Here is a 24,286-nt window from a genome sequence, read left to right as displayed (position 1 = left end):
CATTAGACTTTCCATCTCTTGTTGATGCACTTTATATCATTTATCAATTATCGGAAATCAAAGACCGTGTTCAAGTCTTCTCTCAATTCCCTTTATATTGGGACACCCTGTAGTAGATCATTTCTCTTATTAACTAAAGCCTTGTTTGAAGGGAAACTAACCGGCGCAGAACACTGCTGGAGGCCAGCCCAGCTAGCACACCTCAGGTATTAAAAGCTCTTCGCTTATATATATATATATATATATATATACTATATATATATAACTAACTATGACTAACTATAACTAAAAATAGGTGACCCAGTCCACAGTATAAATAGTACATACAGGCCTCAGTTCAAAGGGCTTACCCATTTGGTCCTCAGTCTTTTAAGGTTGTGGAGTAACATGATATTTATTTTAAAAAAGCTGGACAAGTCGAGACATGAACTTGTATATATATAAGAATGCATAGCATGAAATATAATGTTGATGCAATAAAACTTTAAATTATGTTTTGAATACTTATTTTCTTATATATGAGTCAGCTATAGCTTGCCAAACTGCTGGACCGGATAGGAAACCCATTTGAATTGGAGGGGTAAAATGGGCTAAAATAACGAATTTTTTTTCAAAAATCGATGTTTTTTCAAAGTAAAATGTTTTACATTGCATGGGCAACGCCTGGCACTTCTCCATGTATTATCTTTTCTACGATACTTCTTATAAAATGGCGTAACTAAAGTTTCTTTGATATTTTTGGACAAATAAATATTATGTGAGTGAAAGTATTATTGTTAAAGGTTCATGTCTCGACTTGTCCACTTTTTTATAACAAATATGCTGTTACTCCACAACCTTAAAAGACTGAGGATCAAATGGGTAAGTCCTTTGAACTGAGGCCTGTATGTACTATTTATACTGTGGACTGGGTCCCCTATTGTACAGTGAGAATAAATAATAGAGTCTTAAAGACTGCATTTATGACTTTGAATAGTGCAATGAAGAAAAAACATGAAATACAGGAATTGAGCAGGGTGAACGGACACATTTCACTAAATAAGGGATTTGAAAGTAACTAGTAAAACCAGTTCTTCATTTTCCACAGCTTTGTGGTTCTCACCGGATACCCGATAAAAAATTGAGGCAAACTGGTCAAGGTATGTGTTATGATCGGACAAACAAACAGATAGACAGACAAACAGAGATTATAATAATAAAAATAATATGAATGCTGTACACATTGTTCAGGAAGACCAGCCTGCTAGATTACCAAAGTAAAGAGAAACAATAAATCAATCTCAACATGTCAACACGAGGCAAACGTACAGTAAGTTTAAAAACAAATCAATAATAGTTTGAAATACTTAAAAGCTCAGATTTATTTTTAATGCTCGTCATACATTCAGTGGGTCCGAATAAGTTAGTTCTTTTTTGCAACGAAGAACGCAGCTAATTTTAGTAACACGCAGAATCCACTATTAATAATTATTGTCAATTGAATAAAAGTGCAATTGGTTGCACTGGAGAAGACGTTTGCATTCAGTTTAATTCTATAAAATTCAAGGAGCATGAAAGTTAAGAGAGTATCGTTGAACGAATCTCAAGTTTTCTTTTTTGAGGTCTATTTTAATTAAAGAAATTAGAAAACAAAAAAAATGTAAAGAAATCACAAGAAATAATATTTCTAAACAGAAGTATTGGTTTCTACAAAACTGCCAGACCGGCTTCCGATACTAGGTTTCATTACGATTCTCTGTCTTAAATAAGTCACGAGCTCAGAGCTGGGAACTTTAGAATGGTGGATATCTGGATTAATGCTTGATCATTCTTTTTCTTAATCTAGAGATTAAATAATGCTTGTTATCCTCTTGTTATTAATCTCCAGAGCTGGGAACTTTTGAATGGTGGATATCGGGATTAATGCTTGATCCCCTCTTTTTCTTAATCTCAAGATTAAATTACGTTAGTTTTCCTCTTGTTATTTATCTCCAGATTATTTAACTGATCGGGATTAAGGATATCCCATTCTAAAGTTTTCAGCTCTGAGTTGAAAGCTTTAGAAGTGGACTGGATACCCTTAATCCCAATCGCTTAATCTGAATATCCATTGTGAAAACTTATAATTTTCTTAATACACTCTGATTGGTAGAATTTAAGGCACTTTAGTGGATAAAGATTAAAATAATCTGAAGATTAACGAAACGAGATCAATATCCAAGTTACATTTTTTATTTAATAATGGGGATAAACTTGGACTGAAGAGCATAAGTTTGCAGTGGAATTAATACAGTTTTATCTTTTCTTTCTTTTTAAATATACTGAGCTGAAAACTTTAGAATGGTGGATATCGAGATTAATGCTTAATCGTCTCTTTTTCTTTATATCGAGACGACTAACTTAATCTTGTACTTGTATCCTGAAAAGTTTATAAAATTCAACCAATCAGAGTCGCGTAAATGAAGCCGATACATTTAAAATTTTGCGCGCCATTTAAGATTAATATACAGAAACGGGAGGGACTCTTTTTTGTTTTTGATTTTTCTCTACTATATCCAAGAAAGAACAAGAAGAAAACCAAAAGTGTGTCCATTGGATACTCATATTAAGTAATTGGGATTAAGGATATCTCATTCTAAAGTTTTCAGCTCTGTTTAATCTAATTACAAATGAGCTAACAAATAAAATAATAAGTTCTTTTAAAATCGCACTGCTACCATGCCATTGCTTTTTCTAATTGTTGTGTATTAGGGTTCCCTGGAGACCGATATTGAGAGAGCCAGAGAAGAAGGGAATTGGAAAAAAGTAATCGAGCTTGCCAACCTGCTTAAAGACAAAGGTATATAACAATGGTGAAAGTTTTTTTTATTTATAAAAGGTTGAAATTGTAATGTGAAGAGACGTAATTTTTAGATAAACAAAATGAGGCACTTGGCTGGTTTCTTATTGGAGAAGGGAAACTAGAAGAACATTTAGAGGTATAAAGTAATCTAAACTGTAGATTCTACAGGGTGATCTTTAAATGTCGATTTTTTCGTTTGTATTTATTTCGATAAAAATTTTATATTTTTTTTTAAATTTTCAATTTTGATTTCTGACCAGCTGTAATAACTTTATAGTATCCTAAATATATGAGAAGATCTTGTAAAATACGATTCTAGCTTTTAAAATATTAAATTCGTCCTCCATGTGATGTAAAAAAGTCAATTGTCCAAATATCGGGTTCGAAGTTTGAAAGTTGTTTGAAAGCCTCCTTAACTGAGAAATGGGCAATAATACATTCTATAATATTTTTATTAGTAAAAGTCTAAATCATGTAAAACTGAACAGATTGGTTAGAAAATTAATATTTTGTTGAGGAGTTCCCCCCTCTTCTGGAGAACAGTAGCACTGAGAGTTCTAGAGATGTGAGATTAAAGGATGCTAAGGCTTGTCTGGAACGTACAGTGGGTAAGAGGAGTCAATAATTCTAAAATTGGTTTTTGTTTGATTTCTCGATTAAAGGAATTGAGTCTTTGCCACAAACTTTCCCTGTATTTTTTCAACCCAATGTCGTCAACCTTAGATATTTTAAATTAAAAATTTTGATAGATCAAATAATCTAAGTTTGCAATATTAAAGGATTAGAACAGTAGGTTTCAAAGATGTAGGGATTAGAAAATTTGAGTTTGTGGCAAAGGCTAAATTTCTTTTAAAGAACTGAAGGTAACAAAGACTACTTAAATTTTAAAAGCAGAGAGGCCTATGTATAAATAAACTAGTTGTGTTCAAAACGTCACGTCAAATTAGCCATAAAATGTTTTCCGTAGCAATAATGCTATTGAAAGTTTAACATCATTCGTAGGAGAGGATGCCGCAAAGATTGGTGTACATCTGGATTCCTGGATACTCTTGGCTAAACTACACTTCGCTGTCGGAAACTTCAGCGAGTCACTCAAGTTAGTACTTAGCTTTTTCTATCCCGGGTTTTCACTAACTTTCTTTAAAAAGGAAAGTTTTGATTCTTGTTAAAATTGTTGTTTTAATAAAAAGTGTGTTAATTTGAAAATATTGGCAGTCTCCTGTCTCAATGTTGTCAACGTGACATGAGCCACATTTCCAAATAATCCAAATCTTTACAAAATCCAGGAACTAAAAATATTTAAGTTACTCGACCCTATTTCAGCAGAAGAAATGAATTTTCACTCAGAAAAAATCGTTAAACTTATACAACGAATAGAAAAATATGCCAAAAATGGCATAAACAAAAAATTACTTGTACCAGCATAAGTGTAACATATAGTAAAAATTACATAAACTAAAAATGAAATATTCCAAAACTGAAATAAACCATAATGATATCAAGCACAAATAAAATTTGAAAAAAAGACTCAAACAATAATAATTCCACGGAATGATCGATCTTTTATTTTATTTATTTAACACGGAGAAATGTCATATCGCAAGATTTATAGCTGTAAAGATTTGATGGCACACGCTGAGAACTAAAAACCGCCAATTTTACCCTACTTTTTGGGACCTACAGGGTGTAACATGGCAGTAGAAAGACGACTCGTCTTTATCTTGGAATTTATTTGTGACATTTAGTCGTCAACCTATTTAAACATATATGAGTCTTGAAACTATAAACACAATATTCTCCTAATCTTGGATTTTCCAATATGTGGTTTGCCTTTTTTTGTGCTACCCATATTACCGGACGTATTAAGAATTTCGTTCAGATTTCACTTTTATTAGATGAAACTTAATTGTCGAAATCTAAACGAAATATTAATATCTCGGGTAATATTGAAAGCACAAAAAGGGCAGACCACATTTTGGAAATGTCATGACTAAGGGTTATTTTGTGATTACTAACTCTAGGATTTTGCTTCTAAATCTAGGTTGACAAATTTTAATGCAGTAAATTATATCAAAAATCAAAGTCGTCTTGCTACTGTCATGTTTCCTGGGACACTCTGTAGCTCCCTTTAAACCTGTATATGATTTATTAAGATTTTATGAGAAGTCTAAGCTGGAAACGCTTGAAGAGAAGAAACTGCCTCCGCGGAGCCTGAAGATCATTGCTGAAGCATTTGCCATCAAAGGAATGTGTTTTGAGAAGATTCCAATCCAAACTACCAGCAAGAGTAAACTTTTGGATCGAGAAAACAAAATTACAAAGTAAGACAAACAGTAGGGGTGTATGTTTTTTAGAAAAATCATTTTTCACACACCCCAACTCTTCTGCCCTCCCCCCTTTTGGAAAATAAATGATAAGTTTTTTTGGTAAAAAGAATCAAAAAAATGTCAAAACTTGTTTTTGACGTCCAAATTTTCTTTTTTTTTCTCCAGATTATCAAGAATTTATAAAAACTATACACTCCTGACAAACAATACAGATTTTATGTACATAATAATATAGATGGAAATTTCTACAGGTGCGACAGTAAGAACTACAAAATAGTGAGATACATGTGCTTTCATTTTCTCAAGAATTTTTTTATTTGTAATTGTTAAAAATGCCATACTTCTAAATATGTTCAAGAAAGTTCTAGATATTTTTTATTTGCAGATTACAAAATCCTTAAAAATATTTAATAATTCATTGAAAAAGAAGACGATGAGAATTCGACTTCAACTTCGTATATTTGTGAATTAAGAAAATTCTATTTAAAAGATTTTCAAAATCTGGCAATTTAGTTTTATTTAGGATTGTCTTTAAATTTTAGGTGTTATGAGCTTTCAGGGGACCTTGCACTCTTATATCTACAGGTAAACACGGGATATATACTTTCAGGGGACCTTGCACTCTTATATCTACAGGTAAACACGGGATATATACTTTCAGGGGACCTTGCACTCTTATATCTACAGGTAAACACGGGATATGTACTTGTTAAACCAAAAATACCGAGTTTCCAAAAAAGTCAATATTGGATAAAAATATTTGTATCTTTAAATCCCATTTTGTTAAAAAAAAATGTTATAAACCAGCCGGCCAAACAATAAAGAGATCCTATTGTTCTATGAAGAAAAAATAAATTTCAGAAACCAAATAAAACTACAAACTTTGCTTTCTTTTATATAAATTCAATGTCTAAAAAAATCTGCTGATATGTGTAAACGTTAATATTTTGTATCAGCTAGACATTTTTCATTTATTTTGATATCAGACCGATTTTAATAACAATAACAATCTATTCAGCCTTAAGAAGTTTTTTATGTGTTTAGGAGATAGACAGTGTATCACGACGAGGGTATGCCCAGAGTACGCTCTCTATGCAGAGTGTAGGGGTTGTGGGAAATAGTAGTTCACCAGGAAATACATTTTAAATTTTTAAATCAAATATTTATATTTTAAAAATCACCCCCTGTAATTTTGGACTCCCTGAGCTGGAATTCTGCTCAGACGTTCAGATCACAGGACGTCTCAAACATTTAGACATTTTAATGACCTACATACCCGCCCATGTTGAAAGTGTAAGCGTGCTTTTGGCGAAAAACGTCTAGCAGCCGAACTCTTTTTCTCCGGAAAAAATCTATCACGTCATAAAAACGCCCTTAATATACTATCTATATATATAAATTTGTAATATCTGTCTGTCTGCTTATTTGTTTTTCCGATTATAGATCAGGAACCCCTCAAATTTTGATTGGGGAACTCGGGAGACCCACGGGAATGTTCTTAGCTTTTTAAGATTCTAAGTGGAGTGGGTCGACTTTAGTGGCGAAAATTTAGTTTCCCGGTAAAATCGTCCAAGTGCGGGTAAACAACAGCGCTGGGTTCCCAAGATAGTTTTTTTATAAAGATTTATTCACAAACAAATTAAACTTTTAAGGAGAAATCCATTTCTGGCCTACTACCAAAAATTTAGGACAGATACTTCCGATTGTCTTGATTCCGAGTCTCATTTTTCCTTGTCTAAACTTTAGTGTTTAAAAGTTGAAGTAAATACTACTAAACACAGGACGAAACAAACGTTGTCAAATCTCACGCCAAATAATTTTCACAAATTTTAGTGTATAGACAGTAGACACTATAGAGATTAAAGATATTCAGTTTTTATAAAATTCAAAGAATTTGTGATTTTAAATTTCCTAAATTGAATGTACATGAAATTAGTTCCACCCTATGTTGAGCATAAACTTGGCCCTATCCTGGAGAATGCAATGTTAAAGGCTCCACAAATCTACCTCAAAACCGGCAAAATAGAGAAGGCAATTGCCAGGTAAGCTCTCAATTTACTCCCAAAATAGAGAAGGCAATTGCCAGGTAAGCTCTCAATTTACTCCCAAAATAGAGAAGGCAATCGCCAGGTAAGCTCTCAATTTACTCCCAAAATAGAGAAGGCAATCGCCAGGTAAGCTCTCAATTTACTCCCAAAATAGAGAAGGCAGTTGCCAGTTAAGCTCTCAATTTACGCCTAAAGTTGAGAAGGCAATTGCCAGGTAAGCTCTCAATTTGCTTCCAAAATAGAGAAGGCAGTTGCCAGGTAAGCTCTCAATTTATTCCCAAAGTAGAGAAGGCAATTGCCAGGTAAGCTCTCAATTTCCTCCCAAAATAGAGAAGGCAGTTGCCAGGTAAGCTCTCAATTTACTCCCAAAGTAGAGTAGGCAGTTGCCAGGTAAGCTCTCAATTTACTCCCAAAGTAGAGAAGGCAATTGCCAGGTAAGCTCTCAATTTCCTCCCTAAATAGAGAAGGCAATTGCCAGGTAAGCTCTCAATTTCCTCCCAAAATAGAGAAGGCAATTGCCAGGTAAGCTCTCAATTTCCTCCCAAAATAGAGAAGGCAATTGCCAGGCAAGCTCTCAATTTCCTCCCAAAATAGAGAAGGCAATTGCCTGGTAAGCTCTCAATTTACTCCCAAAATAGAGAAGGCAATTGCCAGGTAAGCTCTCAATTTCCTCCCATAAATAACAATCTTATGTGATTTAAAAAAAAGAATAAGTCAAATGTGTTCTATGTGTGATTAAGCTCGATTACTGATGAAAACTACTTGAAATAGAACTCTTGTTATTTCCCGAATGTGTTTTCCATGGTTTCTACGTCGCTAAACTAACGCTGGAAATTTGGGTCGCACTTTTAGATAAGAAAAGACAAGGTTATAATGCAAGGAAAGTTATTTCAGAGGTGTACGCATCTTTTGTACTGCAGTGTACTGTCTCTGGGCGGTAATGTAAACACAAGGCGGATGTCACAGCCTGACATGGGATCCATCTTTCACATAAAAAATCAATAAAATATTCTCGTCATAGGAAACTATTAAGTGAACATTCAAAATTTTCAAAATTCAATGCTTTTATCCTCCTCGGATACTAAACAAACACTGATGCGTCTATTCTTGTTTACCATGTTCCGCCCAGAGAGAACTAGGTTCAATATGTACACAGAGTATACTCAACTTTTCTTAAGATAAGATACGTTTTAAAACCAAGTCGCTTGTTGTACAGATTTTAATTCTTAACTTGGTAAACGCTCATCTGGCCTAGAGGAAACTGTCTGATTTTCTGACAAGTGCTTAGGAACCACCGCAACATTTTGGCTTCCTGGATCCGGATGCGCAAAAAAATCCGGTGCAGATCCGGATCAAAATTAAATGGATCCTAAGCACTGATTTAAATATTTAGGTTCCGAGCAATGTTGAGTGCTGAGGAGACGAGGAGTACGACTAGTGTAAGATTGGGTCTGGCTAAACAGCTGGCTGAAACTCTCATTCATAGCATCAGGTTTAATTTAAAAAATTATCTTTTGGACAGTGGATTCCACAAAATTGCAAAAAAGGAAGACGATATGTTAGCAATATCATGTGCATTTGATGTTGTTATATAGCAAAAAGTTTTACAATTTTACTAATTACGTGAGAATGGTCTGTGTACACTGCACAGAGCACAATTCCTGTGTTTCATATTTGTTGGTCTGTTTAAAGGACTATTTAAAGTCTTAATTTTAGTTTAACAGTCGTCTTTCTATTTTAACAGTTCTAAAGATCTTACTTTGATTGCGCGTTATTAAAAAATTAGAGAACCTTGGAGTTAATATTAATTGTCTCTGTTTTTACAACAAATTTAAACTTTAAAGAAAATGCGGCATTAAAGCAAGGGTAAAGAAGGGAATTGAACCTACACTCGAAATTAATTCTTAAAAATCCCTGCATTTCATGATTTGATTTGATTTTGAGTTGAATTAATTTGATTTGATTTGATTTGATTTGATTTGATTTGATTTGATTTGATTTGATTTGATTTGATTTGATTTGATTTGATTTGATTTGATTTGATTTGATTTGATTTGATTTGATTTGATGCCTAAGAACAAATACAAATTGTTAAACGATCTTCTAATATAATTTTAAATCTAAACATAATATTCATAAACATTTTTTTATAGTGATAAAAAGTACTCGGTCCCGGACACTGAGTCTCCTAAACGGGTGAACTCACGGCAAAGTGCCGGTATGGGGGAGTCACCTTGGAAACCTAAACGATTCTCAAACTCAAACCAGTTCCTACCTGTAAACAAACAAGAAGAGGTAAACATGGAAATTAAGAGTAAAATAGATATTTCTATTTAATATTTATTTAATATTTATACTCTACATAATAGCCTAACATTGTTTGTACCCTTAAACCTTTTTTTCTGATCAAAGATGAATTAAAATTGACCTCCCTACTCACCAGAAAACCTAAAAGTACTAAACCTCTATATAGGTATACTTATTTTTAGGTATGTTTACGTAAAAATTCGTATGCTCAACTTTTTATTAAAGAACTTGCGTGAATTTACGTATTTTTATGTATTTATCATTCCAACAGTTTTTTTTAATTCCTTAGGTTTCTAGAAACATATTTCTACTAATAATTGCGTATACTTCTAACAAGTTTTTTTTCAATGTTTTTAGGTTTTTATTTTACGTATTTTTACGTTTTTTATTTTTTCTTTACTTAAACAATTGTGTTTTTTAAGAATAAAAGTTTAAGGTGAACCTAAAATTACGCCTATTTTCGTAAATTTCATACCAAATAATTTTTCTACGTTTTTAGGTTTTTATTTTACAAATCTTTACTTATTTTTTAGATTTTTCTTCACTAAAAAAATTGTATTTTTTAGAGTTAAAAAGTTTGATGCCAACTAATTTTTCTTAGTTTGAATATATGCAGGAAACCTAAACTGCAAAAATATTTTATGATTTTTCAAGAAAATTGTTATGTAAGAAATTTAATGCAACAGAACAGATGTGTATGAAGTATAACAGACATTGAATACGTAATTGTTGAAGATACAAACAAAATGCATATGTTAATGTTGATTTAGATGGATACAGATAAAGAAATGATGATGGTGTAAATTTGTGTAGAAGAATATTGGATTGGATTGAAAATAATTTATATCTATGAATGGATATAAGAAATTTGTGGAATTAGTTGTATAATGTATAGATATGAAGGAACAATGTGCATGCAAAATTATAGACATCTTCATAACATTTGGTTTTAGACCTTGAAAATAATTAAAAAATGCGTTTTTTTACATATAGGTAAAACATATAAATTCCAAAAAATAAGAAATATTAGAATTTTTTCCACCCTAAATCTACGTATAGGAAAAACCTAAACATTCCTGATTCATTGAATTTTGAAGGTTTTTTACACTCGAAAATACGTATTTTTACCAAGAAAATGGTTAGGAAAATACGTATGGAAAATACGCATTTTTACGTATTCCAAACCTAAAAATACGTATATACGAATGTCATACGCATTTATAGGTTTTCCGGTTAGTAGGGCTATTCAATTATTACGTCTTTTCAAACATATTTTGTGAATTAAAGAGACTGTAAGCGTAATTTCAAGTGACCCTCCATGCAAAGAGGGAAAGGCCCGATTTAGAAACGGTACCCTTAAGCACTCTGTGTGTTCGTCTAGTACAGAGATATCTGTGTGTAAAGTTACTTACGTCCTGAACTCTTGTAGTCAGCTGAAAATACCGGTGAGTGCTGCGCTGTATCGAGTTAAATCTGTACTGTTCTCACGGGCATTTCAGCTTACTGCAAGCGTTAAGGTAACTTTCCCTATTTGGATTGGAGGGTCACTTGAAGTTACACTAACAGTCCCTTTAATGTTGTAGAGACCCACGTCTAAATGAAAATCTTTCTTTTTAACAGGTACCGTTGTGAATCAGACATGCCACTCTATGATAAGAGGGTATCTCAAATTGATCTCTGAAGCCCCGTTTGTATGTTTTATATTCGTAGATTGTGCTTCTGCTGCTGCTGTGTGAAGCGATGGTGAGCAAGCATGTTCCTTTAAATCAGAATCCAGAATATGATGCGCATAGGAAAGCATCTTTTATAAAACTTACACAACTTTTTATGTACAAAGATGCAATATACAGTGTACAGTGTACAGTTTGCATGTTGCATTGTACATGGTACGTGGTATATGGACATGGTACATGGTACATGGTACATGGTACATGGTACATGGTACATGATACACGGTACATGGTACATGGTACATGGTACATGGTACATGGTACATGGTACATGGTACATGGTACATGGTACATGGTACATGGTACATGGTACATGGTACATAGAAGGAAAAACCAGTTAATATTCCGTATTGTCGTGTCACAAGTCTCATCCTTTGTATGTAAATCTATCGAATTAGTTTTTATTAAACTGGTAAATAATAAACGATGTACTACAACAGAACCAACACGATGCACGGAGCCACTTCAGTTTTCAATCTCATGAATTTAGGAAATAAATGATGTTTGACTTTATCACGCAAAAAAAAAATCGTCGATCTTTTGACATTAACATACAGTAACTTTGCCATCATCTTTTTAACATTTTGTATTATTTTTTTATTTCAACAAAATTCTAAAACTTGTCAGATAACAGCAGCTGAAAATATTTTGACATTTCTGTTTTTCTTGATCTTCATAACCTTCTAGTTCGTACATCTTCCATTATGTTCGGCTAAATTTTTTAAATATAATTTTTTTATTTTTAAAAAATTTTCTATCAGTTAATCGTCATTTATGTTGACAGCTATGGCACGGTTTGGACATTTCCGCACACTGTGTGAGATGTTTGAACGATCTCTACGGTTTGCTCCTAAAGAAGAACATATATGGGCGCAGTTTGCTCTCTCACTAGGTTAGTAGGTACATTTAACTGACTGCTCGTACGCTAGTAAATGCGACATTTTCCACAACAGGTTCCATTGTGTACATAAATGTAATACACGGTCAATCAACAGACATCTGTATTCAGGGATGTTTAAGGATCCTTTGGATACGAAATTCAAAATCTTCCGAAAAGACTAAATTCATTAATTTTATGTTTTATGTTAAAAATCGGTATTTAATTGTAAAACTAACCCCTGAATGGATATTATATGCAACAAGTCGCAGTAAAATGCCAGTCAAAAACCCCTTGTGGAAAAGTAGCATGGCGTGCCTTGAAAACAATAGGCCTGTAAGGCTTTCCCATGAGAGCGTATGAACAGTGTGTGTAAGTCTGATTTAACTTTAATGCTTTCATCAAAGGGATATGTTCGATTTACAACGGGACTAAGACAACTTTGATATGGATGAATGAGATATCGTTTTTTGTTTTGCTGATGATTGATTATTTTCAATTGGGGTTTCTTTTTGAAAGTGATTAAATAAATAATGATGAGTTTCTTCGATAGAAAAAGAAAGCAATGTTAAGTATCCAATTTCCGGGGGGAAAACTTTTCTTATAAAGTTTTTTTGTTGCTCAATGTCAAGTATTCTAATTATGATAATTTTTTCAGCTTGCGATGGGAGATCTCTACGATGTGTTGTAGTTTTAAAGGGAGCCATTTACAATATTCTATTAAGATAACTTGAAATATAGTGGTCGTCGTATATATATATATATATATCGATACAATAAAGACGACTTTCTATTTTAGTTTTTATTTATTTCATATCGTACCCAGAAATAATATAAACAAAGAGAAGCCATTTATGAAAGGGGATAATTTCTTTGTTATTCAAATATCCTGTTCTATAAATCAAAAAATGTAATTGTACTGAAATATTAGATTTGTTTGTTAGGTATTGAAAACTGCATGAGAAATGAAGTACACATCTTGATTATATAGTCATAAAACAATAATAATATTTTCCACTTTTAAAATAACTTTTCTTTGATATAGAAGAATATTTGTCTTGCTAGAAATAAAATTTTAAATATAAAGTCTTCACTATCAGTAAACTTTTTAAATTTTATTAGCTTTTTAAGGAGCAATGGGTTGGCATTTTTTGATTAAAACATTTTTATCTTAAATTGAACAGAACGTTTTATAAAAATGTAATTGTCATGAGCTCAGGAGGTTGCTGAAATGGATCCAGAGGATGCTTCTCCCTGTCTTGTTGCAGCCAGGTATATAGTTCTATTGAGCAGGGGTCTTGTTGCAGCCAGGTATATAGTTCTATTGATCAGGGGTCTTGTTGCAGCCAGGTATATAGTTCTATTGATCAGGGGTCTTGTTGCAGCCAGGTATATAGTTCTATTGATCAGGGGTCTTGTTGNTGGATGAACGAAAATTATGGTTTTCTACTAATTTGGAAACCCAGCTGTGCCTGGAAAATAAGTTTTCCTCATAGAAGTCTACCTTTTTAACTAAAGAGAAGTTCAGCCGCAAACTTTTAGCTTAACAGTGTCCCCCCTATTCAAATCTATTTTTCGGTCCGTGATTGTCCAGAATTATATAATTTCATAAACCTTTAAAATCTGAATACTTTCAAGGATTTGCTTTGAGAGATTGAACCTACTGGCAGAGGGTATTGAGTGGGCGGAGAGGGCATTAATCAGGTAGTAAAAAGTATAATATGAAATTTTATTTTTTATGTTTTAAGATTAAACTGTCATTGGGACTAACATAAGATTCCAACCTTTAGATGTATATTGGGTGCTTTTTCCTTAGAAATATTTTCATTTTTAAGTCAGAAATTAATTTTGACAAAACTCAAGTCTAACTTTGAACTTTCAAGTTGAGACTAAGAGATTTAGACTCGAGACTAAGCTTTTACATGGCGGCCTTGTGTGTAAATCATCTAACTTTGTCCACAAAACCGTGCATGACGAACATTGTCGGTATTACTTCTTAGCCAATGTCTTTTTTCCTTCAAATCTCGGAAAATCTTTAAAATTAATTTCTGAGATGAAAGTGCCGATTCTGTTCAGAGAGGAGGAATATCCACAAGATCTACGATCACGATGTCATCTGTATATCGGTATCGGACACTATCTTAAATCTACTGATGTCGAGACTAGGGAGGCCAGACAGAACTTTGCACAGTCTGCTCTTCATCATCTGCAAATCAGGTATAGCATAAAATACAGTGAAGACAAAAGACAGAAGACAGAAGACAGAAGACAGAAGACAGAAGACAGAAGACAGAAGACAGAAGACAGAAGACAGAAGACAGAAGAAGACAGAAGACAGAAGACAGAAGACAGAAGACAGAAGACAGAAGAAGACAAAAGACAAAAGACAAAAGACAAAAGACAAAAGACAAAAGACAAAAGACAAAAGACAAAAGACAAAAGACAAAAGACAAAAGACATTTGTTTACATAAGGAACAACTTAACACTGGACGATCTTTTAAACAAACTTTTAACTGAGATTTGTTCTTTTATGTTTTGAGATATCACAGCCTCTGTTAATTAATGTTTTATTTTCTAGTATTGATCTTGATCCTGGAGATCATTTAGCGCATTTTTATTTGGCTCTTCACCTCGCATCTCTTAGGTAAGAAGATGATTAGAAGCAACAAAGTGCAAAAGGACTTATCTCTCGCCTCAACCTAGTATTTACCAAACCATCTGATCCTGTAAATCTTTGATACTGACATCTTTAATTATTTTTTTTACTTTTTCACTTTTTAATTTTAATTTTAACAATGTTATTACAAACAATTAGATGATATTAGACATTTCTTGTTCTCCAGTTTTCTTCTTGGTCATGCATCTTCCATCATTGACATTTCTTGCACTCCACTTTTCTTCTTGGTAATGCATCTTCCATCATTGAAATTTCTTGTTCTCCAGTTTTCTTCTTGGTTATGCATCTTCCATCATTGACATTTTTTGCTCTCCACTTTTCTTCTTGGTCATGCATCTTCCATCATTGACATTTCTTGTTCTCCAGTTTTCTTCTTGGTCATGCATCTTCCATCATTGACATTTCTTGCTCTCCACTTTTCTTCTTGGTCATGCATCTTCCATCATTGACATTTCTTGTTCTCAAGTTTTCTTCTTGGTCATGGTCATGCATCTTCCATCATAGACATTTCTTGTTCTCCAGTTTTCTTCTTGGTCATGCATCTTCCATCATGGACATTTCTTGTTCTCAAGTTTTCTTCTTGGTCATGGACATGCATCTTCCATCATGTTTGGCTCAATTTTGAAGAAAAAAATAAATGTTGCCAGCAGAATCTGCTCTTGCTGCTGGATTGAGAACCCTGCTCGCCTTGCATTCATTGTTTAATCATTAGGTTCCTGCAAGAGTAGCCTAAAAATCGGCACTGGTTTAAAGGGAGTGACCGGCAATGTATGGTGGTTGAACTGAGTATGCAGTATTGTAGACATTTTATTTAGGACTCATTTTAGACATATGAAACGTTTACACTGTCTAGGATTAATGAGTTTGAGTGCAAAGTTGACGTTCAAAATCATGAATTTAGGTGGGTACGTTTTCAGAATCGTTTTTTTTATTGTTAAATAAAAAATTCTATAGCAAACTAAATATTTCTCAAAAGAAATTTGTCAACAAATCCATGTTAGAATCAATTATTTCGTTTTCATCAATATATTGCATTTCTTATTTTCTATGAATTTGTTCGCAGATTTCTACAAATTCTTCCATTGTCGTCTTTTCAAAAAAAATTCCAGAAAATCTGCAGAAATTTTGGGGAATTATAAGAGATTAGAGAAACCAATAATTGAATAAGATTACTTATTTTCGATGATGAGAGTCAATTTTCATTTTCTCAACCTGTTTCTAAGCAACTAACTAGTTTACTGTAGAATTTTGTTTACATTTTTTTACCTTGTTATTTTTTTATTTAAAAAAAACGATTCTGAAAACGTACCCACCCAAATTCATGATTTTGTACGTCGACTTTGCACTTAAACTCAGTAAATATACGTCATGTGAAACATTTTATATGTCTCAAATGAATCTTAAAAAATTTGTCCACAATACTACACATTCAGTTCAACCGCCATACAGTGCCAGTCACTCCCTTTAAGGAAGACAACAGATGAAGTTTAACTTTATATTGTTTATAATTCATCATCTTTCTTTGTTGTTAATCTGCAATTTAGACAAATCAAGTTGTTTGATATGGTGGTTAGGTACTTGGAACTAAAGTCATGTGAACTCTTGATATTTTCACTTTTGTTTATATTGGCATTTTTTGGTAGTTTTGCTTTTGTTAAATTTCAACATAGTTTGTTTACTATTTGCATTAGAGTTTTTATGTAATAATTTTATGCATAAAAAGTGATTCAATTGAAATTCTCCCTACTTTCAGTGGCCCTTGCAATGTAATAATTATTGAAATCCCTACATTTAGAAGCAATTATGTTGGAAACATAAAAATTGTCGAAATATGCAATAGCTTAAACGACAGTAGGTCGAACAGTGTGGCAATTTATTAAGTACATTCTTGCAGCATAGATTAAATGTCGTGCCGATCAGGGTTTGCAAAACTCGTGTATGGTGGTAGTGCATGTTTCAAGCATTTGCTCCAATTTAGTTTCTCCTCTAATCTTTTCTTCTTGCTTTATTCATTTTCTACTTGTTGAGGCATCTCCATCTATTTAATTTATGATTAGAAATATCCAAGGTCCACGACAACAATTTGCAAAGATAAGGATGAGAAAATTAAAGTTTGAGGCGAGCATGGTGTTTTTTCTCCAATTTCACAATATTAATGTTTAGACGGATTCCGGAAGCATTTATTCATGTAAACAAGGCTATTCAGCTTAATCCAGTTCATTTACAGAGCCTACATCTTGCAACACTAGGTAAACCGGGATCACCCTTTTTTTTCAAATTCAGGGGTATGTTATTGTAAAGTTATTACTCCCTTTTTAAAGATTTTTTTTTCTCAATATGTAAGGATTGTTTGCTGTCTTCCCATTTTTCATTTTTTTCTCCAAACCTTAAAAATATTTTCTCTCTGGGGTAATTCTTCAAAATGCATAATATATATTCCAAAGGGGATGGTGGAGATGTCAGCAACTGTATTGCCTGGGTTTCGTTTGATATGCATGAAGTTGTATTTATAAAATTTTCAATTTGAAGGTCATTAGAGGTCGGCAAAGGTCATTAGAAGATCAAACACTGAATTGATTGTTGTTACTGTATTATTTGGGTTCCTAGCTTTCCTTTGATTTACTCAAAGCCATAGATATAAAATTTTCAATTTGAAGGTCATTAAAGGTAGTTATAGGTCGTTAGAGGTCTTTAGAAGGTCAAACACTGAATTTGTTGCTGTTAATGTATTATATGGGTTCCTTTTGGTATTCATAAAGCCATTACTATAACTTTTTCTAAACCATCCTCTTTTTCCATTGCAATATTTTAATCATTTTCAGTCATTTCCGCGAAGGGAGATTTTGATGAAGCCTTGAAACTTTGTGAACAGACGCTCCTCGAATATCCTGAAAACCTTCCCTTACTTGCTCTAAGAGCAAGGTTAGAGGAGCAAGTGTACGGGGGAGATGTTGCTCTGAGAACTGCTAGATATATGTTCAACCTACTCCGAGACCTGGGAGAAATCAGTGCTTCATCAACAGACTCAGGAATAGGTGATTCTAAATTTTTTTTTTTAATTGTTTATTTATTCCAATTTTCTTAGAACAGGAATGATATGCTCAAGGCCCCATTAGGGGTAGGTTACGTACCCAGGTGAAGCTGGTAGGAAGCATAAAAACATGATGGTCGAGCATCCAAAATACCCCAGAGCACCTTTTTAATGCTCTGACAGTCTTTTCAAGCATGTATTTCAGGAGGTTTATTCATACAGCTCTAGTCGTGAACGGAAGAAAACAAAATAAATCAGTTCCGACTAGTATAATAATCTATATGTATAATATTTAAAAAAGAATAATTAAAAAATCTGGAATCTTATATATAAATCATCAACAAAGGGTTAGATTGGAAGAAAGACAAAGAGAAGAAAAATATATTTTAGTATACAGATGGATTATGAACCTTGATTAAATGCAACCTGTTCAACACTTCGATAGAACGGAATGGGATAATCAACCCATTCTAAAAGTAAAATATCAAGTTATAAGTAAAAGCTGGCTAGGTTTTACCTGCTGTAGTCTCGGATAAAACTTAAAGACATAAAGCTTTTATAATCTTTGGTTGAATATGATTAAATGCAGTTATAAAAGGATAAATATCTAAATATGAGAGTATAAATCTGGAGAATAGTCATACTTCTGCCACCTCGTCATTCCGCGTTTGGTTTGGAGATACCCTGAACAAAGACGACATTCAGATCCGTGGAGATCTTACAAATGAGAGTAGTACGATTAAGGAAGTTTCCAGGGGTAAAGGGGAGAGGTCTGGGGGAATTAAAATTTGACCTTGAAAAAAAAAAACAAGTTTTTTCATCCTTTTTTAATTTTTTTTTACTCTTAAAATCATATACTTTCCCCAATTTAGCGAATAAAACCTCTTTGAAAAATATTTTTCACTGGAAAAAATTCCATAACCTTTAATTTTTCAAATCAAGAAATAAGTTAAGTTAAGATAATATAAACCCACACACTTTAAATGTTTAGATGTACACTCCCACTCTTTCGAATTTTTTCCATTTTTTCCATTTTAGGTTTTTATAAATTTGATTTTAGTTATGTCTAGTTTTTATCCATAATTTAAAAAGAACTAAAGTTAAAATGATCTGTTCAGGGATTGAAGGAGAAACCCGGAGTATGGTGGCCGCCAATTATTCTCATTGGGACACACTGTCAGATAAAGATAGTGTTTCTCTCCAGGTAAACAATGGTCCAAAATATTTAGGGGAAAATAAAAATAAAGTTTTGATCAGCAGTGCTTAGGATACATTACATTAACAGTTTATATTTGAAGTTTAAGAGCAAAAAAATTTACAGTTTTTGGTTGATTTTTTGCACCGTGGATCCGGAGCCGTGGATCCACATATTTTTGCAAGTGCAGATCCGTATCCGTATATTTAATATGATTTTTATCAGTTTCCGCCAATACACGGTTTACTTTTATTATCATAATTGTGCAGGCCCAGTCTGTAGCAGCCAGTCAGGTGGAGAAAACACTTAGTGAAGTAGCAAGCAGTCTCAGGTAGGGATGTTTACGTTTTCATTTGTCAGAAAAACGATCGTTTTTTAAAAAGTTCGTTTTTTAAAAATGGTCGTTTTTAAAACGATCGTTTTTAAAAACGATCGTTTTTATAAAATTCGTCGTTTCGTTTACGATCGTTAACGACGACCCTTCGTTAACGATATCGTTAACGACGACCCCTTCCTTAACGATCGTTAACGAAGAGAGGAAACCGACCTGAAGGGCATCTGTACTTATCATTGAGTAGTTTTTAAGAAAGTATCAAGGAGTTTTAACTCCTCAGCAACTGTTAAACTTCATGTAAGACGACATTCAATAAAGTTGCATGTAATTTTTTTTTCAAAAACGGCCGTTTTGAAAAAGTTCGTTGTTTCGTTAACGGTCGTTAACAACATTCCTTCGTTAACGATCGTTAACATAATTGTCAATAAAAAAATTCAAAAACGATCGTTTTTTTAAAAACAATCGTATAAAAACGGTCGCAAATCGTTTTATTAAAAACGATCGTTTTCAAAAACGATCGCTATTCGTTTTCTAAAAATTCAAAACGAGTGAGTCGTTTTTAAAAACGATCGCTTTTTTCCGAAAACGAAACGATCGTTTTTGAAAACGATTAACAACCCTAGTCTCAGGTCACACTTAATAATACAAAAAAAACTTAACTCTTAATGTCAAGAATGTTGACTTTTGAAGGGATTGTAAGTTTAATTTTGAGTGATTCATAATGCAAGGACGGCAATGCCCGATTCACAACGGTACCCTTGATCAATTATGTGGAAGAAATTGTCTTTTTTCTAGCTTTGAAAGTAGTAGAAATACGCAAGTCACCTTTGTAGAGAAACCCCAATTAAGGGTACCTTTGTAAATCGGACATTGCGATCTTTCCATAAATGGTCACTTAAAATTACATTAAAGATCCGTTTAAGACCAATGTCAGCATGTTTTAATAAAAAATTCATTAATAATGTTTTTTTTCGTTCAGTGCTGGGGTTACAAAAAATAGTACACATGAGACTGCTTACAATCAAATAAGGTAAAATTATTTTATACTCTTAACAACAACAAAAAACTTTGTTTTCTTGATTACCAGACCCGAAAAAATATCTCTAATGTAGATTAAATTAGGTCAAATATAAAGCTAAATTATGAGAAAAGTTTTGTCCCTTCATTATGTTAATTTTTCATAATCAACAATCTTTCACTTAAACAACCAATATGATAAGGATTTCCTTTCAATATTAAAATTTTTTTTTTTCACGATATCAATATTATAAAACCCTTGTTTTGATATAATGCTTTAGGTTTAATGTAACGAACAAATGCCAAGTCAAAGTTTAATAAACTTCATATTTCTTTACTAAATTTAAACATAATTAGCTTTTAAATACACCCAAATATTTATTTACAAGGTAATAAATTCATAAGTCAAATAGTCAAGTAAAGAGGAGGGTGATTTTGACCAATTTGAATACATTTGGGAATCCTGTCTTCATTTTTTGAGAAATCTGAAAGAAATTTTGCATACGGGCATCATTTGTGAAAAATAAAAAATTTGAAAAAATATTTCCCCTTTTCCCCATTTATCCATGCCTTTTAAAGCTTTTTCACTAAAAAGTCTGATTCAAATACTAGTTAGGAGTTTTAAACACCTACCTGTTAGTCAAGAATCTCATTTTGCGTAATTTCAGATGATTATTGGGGCTTTAAAACGCTAATCCCTGTTTTTTTGGGTCACCCTCTACATAGTCATAAATTCAAAAATAACAATTTAACCGGGAGTGAGATTCTCTTTGTTAGTAGTTTACTACATGTGTAATACATTTGTTTGGCAACTAGCTGACAAAAGGATTCGGACCGGTGACATGGCTCAAATTTGGTCGTGTGTCCGACGTTAGGCTTAAACTATGTCAGACTGAAAAGCCTTGACCTAGTAGGGATTGTGATGGCATAGGCCGAGGAGCTTTTGGACACCTCCCTAGTCGAAGCCTCATGAATTGAATTGAATTGAATTGAATTGGATTGAATTGGATTGAATTGAATTAGTCTCTAATTAAAGATAATAAATCAAATATCTGTATTTTTATTAAATATTTGATTAGAACCTGGCTGCTGACCGCTGAACTCTATTTACGCCAAGATCAAGTCGAGGCAGCTCAGCAATGCTGGTAAAAATACATTTAAGAAACTTAAAGGGTTGTAAGCGTACTTTCAAGTGACTTTCCATGCAAGATGGCAAAGCCCGATTCACAACGGTACCTTTAAAACCGGACATATTCTCAGTATCATACAAACACGTTTTTATTTGTAGAACACTTTGTTGGTATTTGCAAGCTGTTAGCAAGTTTAAATACAATAATATTCACTTCATAGAATATTTTGAAACGGCTTTTAATGTAAAATATTCGGGTAATGTAAAGGGAAACAAGTAACGCCCCTGCTGTGTTAAGTTCACACTGTACGCAGCGTACACCGCGTTTTACATTTAAACACAGCGCTCTCTTTACTCGATGATTGGTCAAAGGTTTCAAGGTTGCCGTTTTAAATAGGGAATTGCCCCCTTTGCATGGTGGGTTTTTGGAAATAACGCTTATTGTTTTTTTTAAAGTTGAGAAATCAATTTGGCCCTTAAGGCCAATATTCGAAAATATCTTTTAATAGGATAGAAGATTCTTTCTTTAAAAATAACATTATCAAACAAAAATCTATTATTTTGTGTCTCAAGAGGCATTAAACTAGAATTTATGTAATACAACCACTTTTCTCTGTAGGTGGGAAAGGGTTAAATAACTATTTTATATTTTGTTTAGTAATGAGGCCCGTCAGCTGTACCCCCTCTCCTACCATATTCTTTATCTTAAAGGAGCAATTCATCAGGTAGCAATCCGACATATGAATACAGTGCTTAGGATCCGATGGATCCGTTGGCTTCCTGGATCCGGATCCCCAAAAATATGCGGATCCAAGGCCCAAATTACTAGCCAAAAACTGTAAGAATGTAAGAAGTAAAAAATATTTATTTATGAAATATAACAAAACATACAAAATAAAGTGTTTCAGGAGAAAATATTTAAAAACCTCTAAAAGTAGAGGTTGTGGGAATATTTCCACCCAATTCTAAAAAAAAATATAAAAATAGAAATAAAAGGAAAAGGAAAGGAAAAGATACGGAAAGTTACATATTTATTGTTTACACTATTTTTAATATAATTTGGTGGTGGATTGTTAGTATTTTTCGACGAATAACTAACAACTTTGAGAAATAAATATTATAGATTTGTTTTTGATGTTAAAAAAAAAGTTTAAAAAAGCTTTATGGAGTGTGAAAGATAATAGAAAATGAAATTAAACACACAACACATTTAACCTATTTTTATTGAAATATTCTAGATATTGATATTAAACACTAAAGAAATTCCATATTAATTTTTAAAAGATTAAAATTGCATTAAACACATTTTTTACTTATTTCTTGATGTCGATGCATGAATCGGTCTAATCAATGTGATAATAGGTTTTGGCGCCTAGAAGAAGTGCCGGCCCCTATTCACTATGTGATAGTAGGTTTTTTGTATGTTATTTGTATGCTCGCAAATCCCAAATCTGAAACTTTAAAAAACGTTTACTAGGTTCAACTACTTCTTTAATAATTCTGGTCCTAGGCTTCATTGGATAATTACTAAAATTAAAATATTTACTCAGAAGCACCAAATTAAGTCGTTATGGTTTGTATGATAAATATATTATCAGTATTTTATTATTAATATATTATCAGTATTTTATTATTAATATATTATCAATATTTTATTATTAATATATTATCAATATTTTATTATTAATATATTATCAGTATTTTATTATTAATATATTATCAGTATTTTATTATTAATATATTATCAATATTTTATTATTAATATTTATCAGTATCGTGACGAATGGGAGTCTGCTAAAACCTGTTTTGAAGACAGTTTGTCAATAAATCCACATCACATCTCCAGCCTTCAATCCTTGGGTCTTACTCACCTCAAATTAGGATCCCCCAGGTTATATGGAATAAATATGGAATAAATAATGGTTAGGCATTTATTTATTAATAAGTTTCATTAAAATCAGGGTCCAATTTCTGAAATAGTTGTGGAATGATGTTAATATACAGGACGTATACAGAGGGGTCGCATATTACTCTTATGAGAGTAAAAAGCTCCCCAAAAATTGTGGTTTTTCCCTTGAACGTCACAGTTGGGCTTTAGTATTTTTAGAAAGAGGAATAATTATATTCAAAATATTATTGTTATTGTTATTGTTTTTGTTTTTGTTTTTGGTTTTGTTTTTATTTTTGTTATTGTTTTTGTTGTTATTTTTGTCTTTGTTATTATTTTTATTATTTTTATTGAATTATTAATGGTACTTTCTGTTTTTAGATTAGCTGAGCTGGTTCTACGAGCAGCAATTAGACTCCAGCCTCATGATCCTGTTTCATGGACGTACTTTGTTCATCTATCTTTTCATCCCTTTCATCTCTAAATATCCCTATATATTTTTCTATATATATTTCTATATATCCATATTTTTCTATATATATCTCTAAATATCCCTGTTTACCTCTTTAATTTCCCGCCAACTGTATGATCAGCTGTGCTATCTCCATCAGAGAAAGTGTATATGCTCCAAAGAGTAGCCGGCACATCCAACATCCGTACTTTAGTAGCCTTGAATTGGGACATTACCCAAAATAGTTCAAATTATGGCTGGGGAAAAAACTGTAAAAATATCCGTTTTTTAGTCAAAATTTGCACAAGTTATATTTTTCTTTTCCATGCAAAAACACGAGGTTCTATTATATTTACTCCAAAAATTTTGGCGTAAATGAAAACACAAAATCTCAAAAAATGTTATAATACAACAGTCCTAACTGATTTGAACGCATTATAACGTATAAAAGCC

General features: G+C 32.6%; 1 protein-coding gene across 1 annotated transcript; it reads left to right on the top strand.

Moving 5' to 3' along the window:
- Window positions 1-151: 151 nt before the first annotated feature.
- On the top strand, window positions 152-23,866 carry LOC111702602 (tetratricopeptide repeat protein 7B). The gene is made up of 29 exons (XM_023474343.1): window positions 152-206; window positions 1,231-1,309; window positions 2,731-2,818; window positions 2,893-2,957; window positions 3,339-3,429; window positions 3,824-3,917; window positions 4,975-5,142; window positions 5,691-5,733; window positions 6,193-6,280; window positions 7,085-7,190; window positions 8,590-8,688; window positions 9,350-9,491; window positions 11,214-11,296; window positions 11,674-11,723; window positions 12,018-12,125; window positions 12,769-12,809; window positions 13,330-13,382; window positions 13,749-13,814; window positions 14,187-14,327; window positions 14,690-14,755; window positions 16,952-17,037; window positions 17,611-17,823; window positions 18,938-19,023; window positions 19,284-19,345; window positions 20,328-20,378; window positions 21,445-21,510; window positions 22,153-22,219; window positions 23,267-23,385; window positions 23,764-23,866. Exons 2-29 carry the CDS (start codon window positions 1,286-1,288, stop codon window positions 23,864-23,866), a joined length of 2,469 nt encoding a protein of 822 aa, XP_023330111.1. The 5' UTR covers window positions 152-206; window positions 1,231-1,285.
- Window positions 23,867-24,286: the final 420 nt, after the last annotated feature.

Source organism: Eurytemora carolleeae, unplaced genomic scaffold, assembly GCF_000591075.1.
Source record: "Eurytemora carolleeae unplaced genomic scaffold, Eaff_2.0 scaffold257, whole genome shotgun sequence".
Lineage (NCBI taxonomy): Eukaryota > Metazoa > Arthropoda > Copepoda > Calanoida > Temoridae > Eurytemora > Eurytemora carolleeae.
Note: the sequence above shows the minus strand (reverse complement) of the source record. Positions and strands in the feature narration are given on the sequence as shown.

Bases quoted from the DNA above. Each gene is read 5' to 3' on its own strand.
- LOC111702602 (XM_023474343.1), top strand. From the start codon at position 1,286: ATGTCAACACGAGGCAAACGTACA. The intron at 17,038-17,610 runs GTAAACCGGGAT...AATCATTTTCAG, and splicing joins CCTACATCTTGCAACACTAG to TCATTTCCGCGAAGGGAGAT. The intron at 21,511-22,152 runs GTAAAAATACAT...TATTTTGTTTAG, and splicing joins GAGGCAGCTCAGCAATGCTG to TAATGAGGCCCGTCAGCTGT.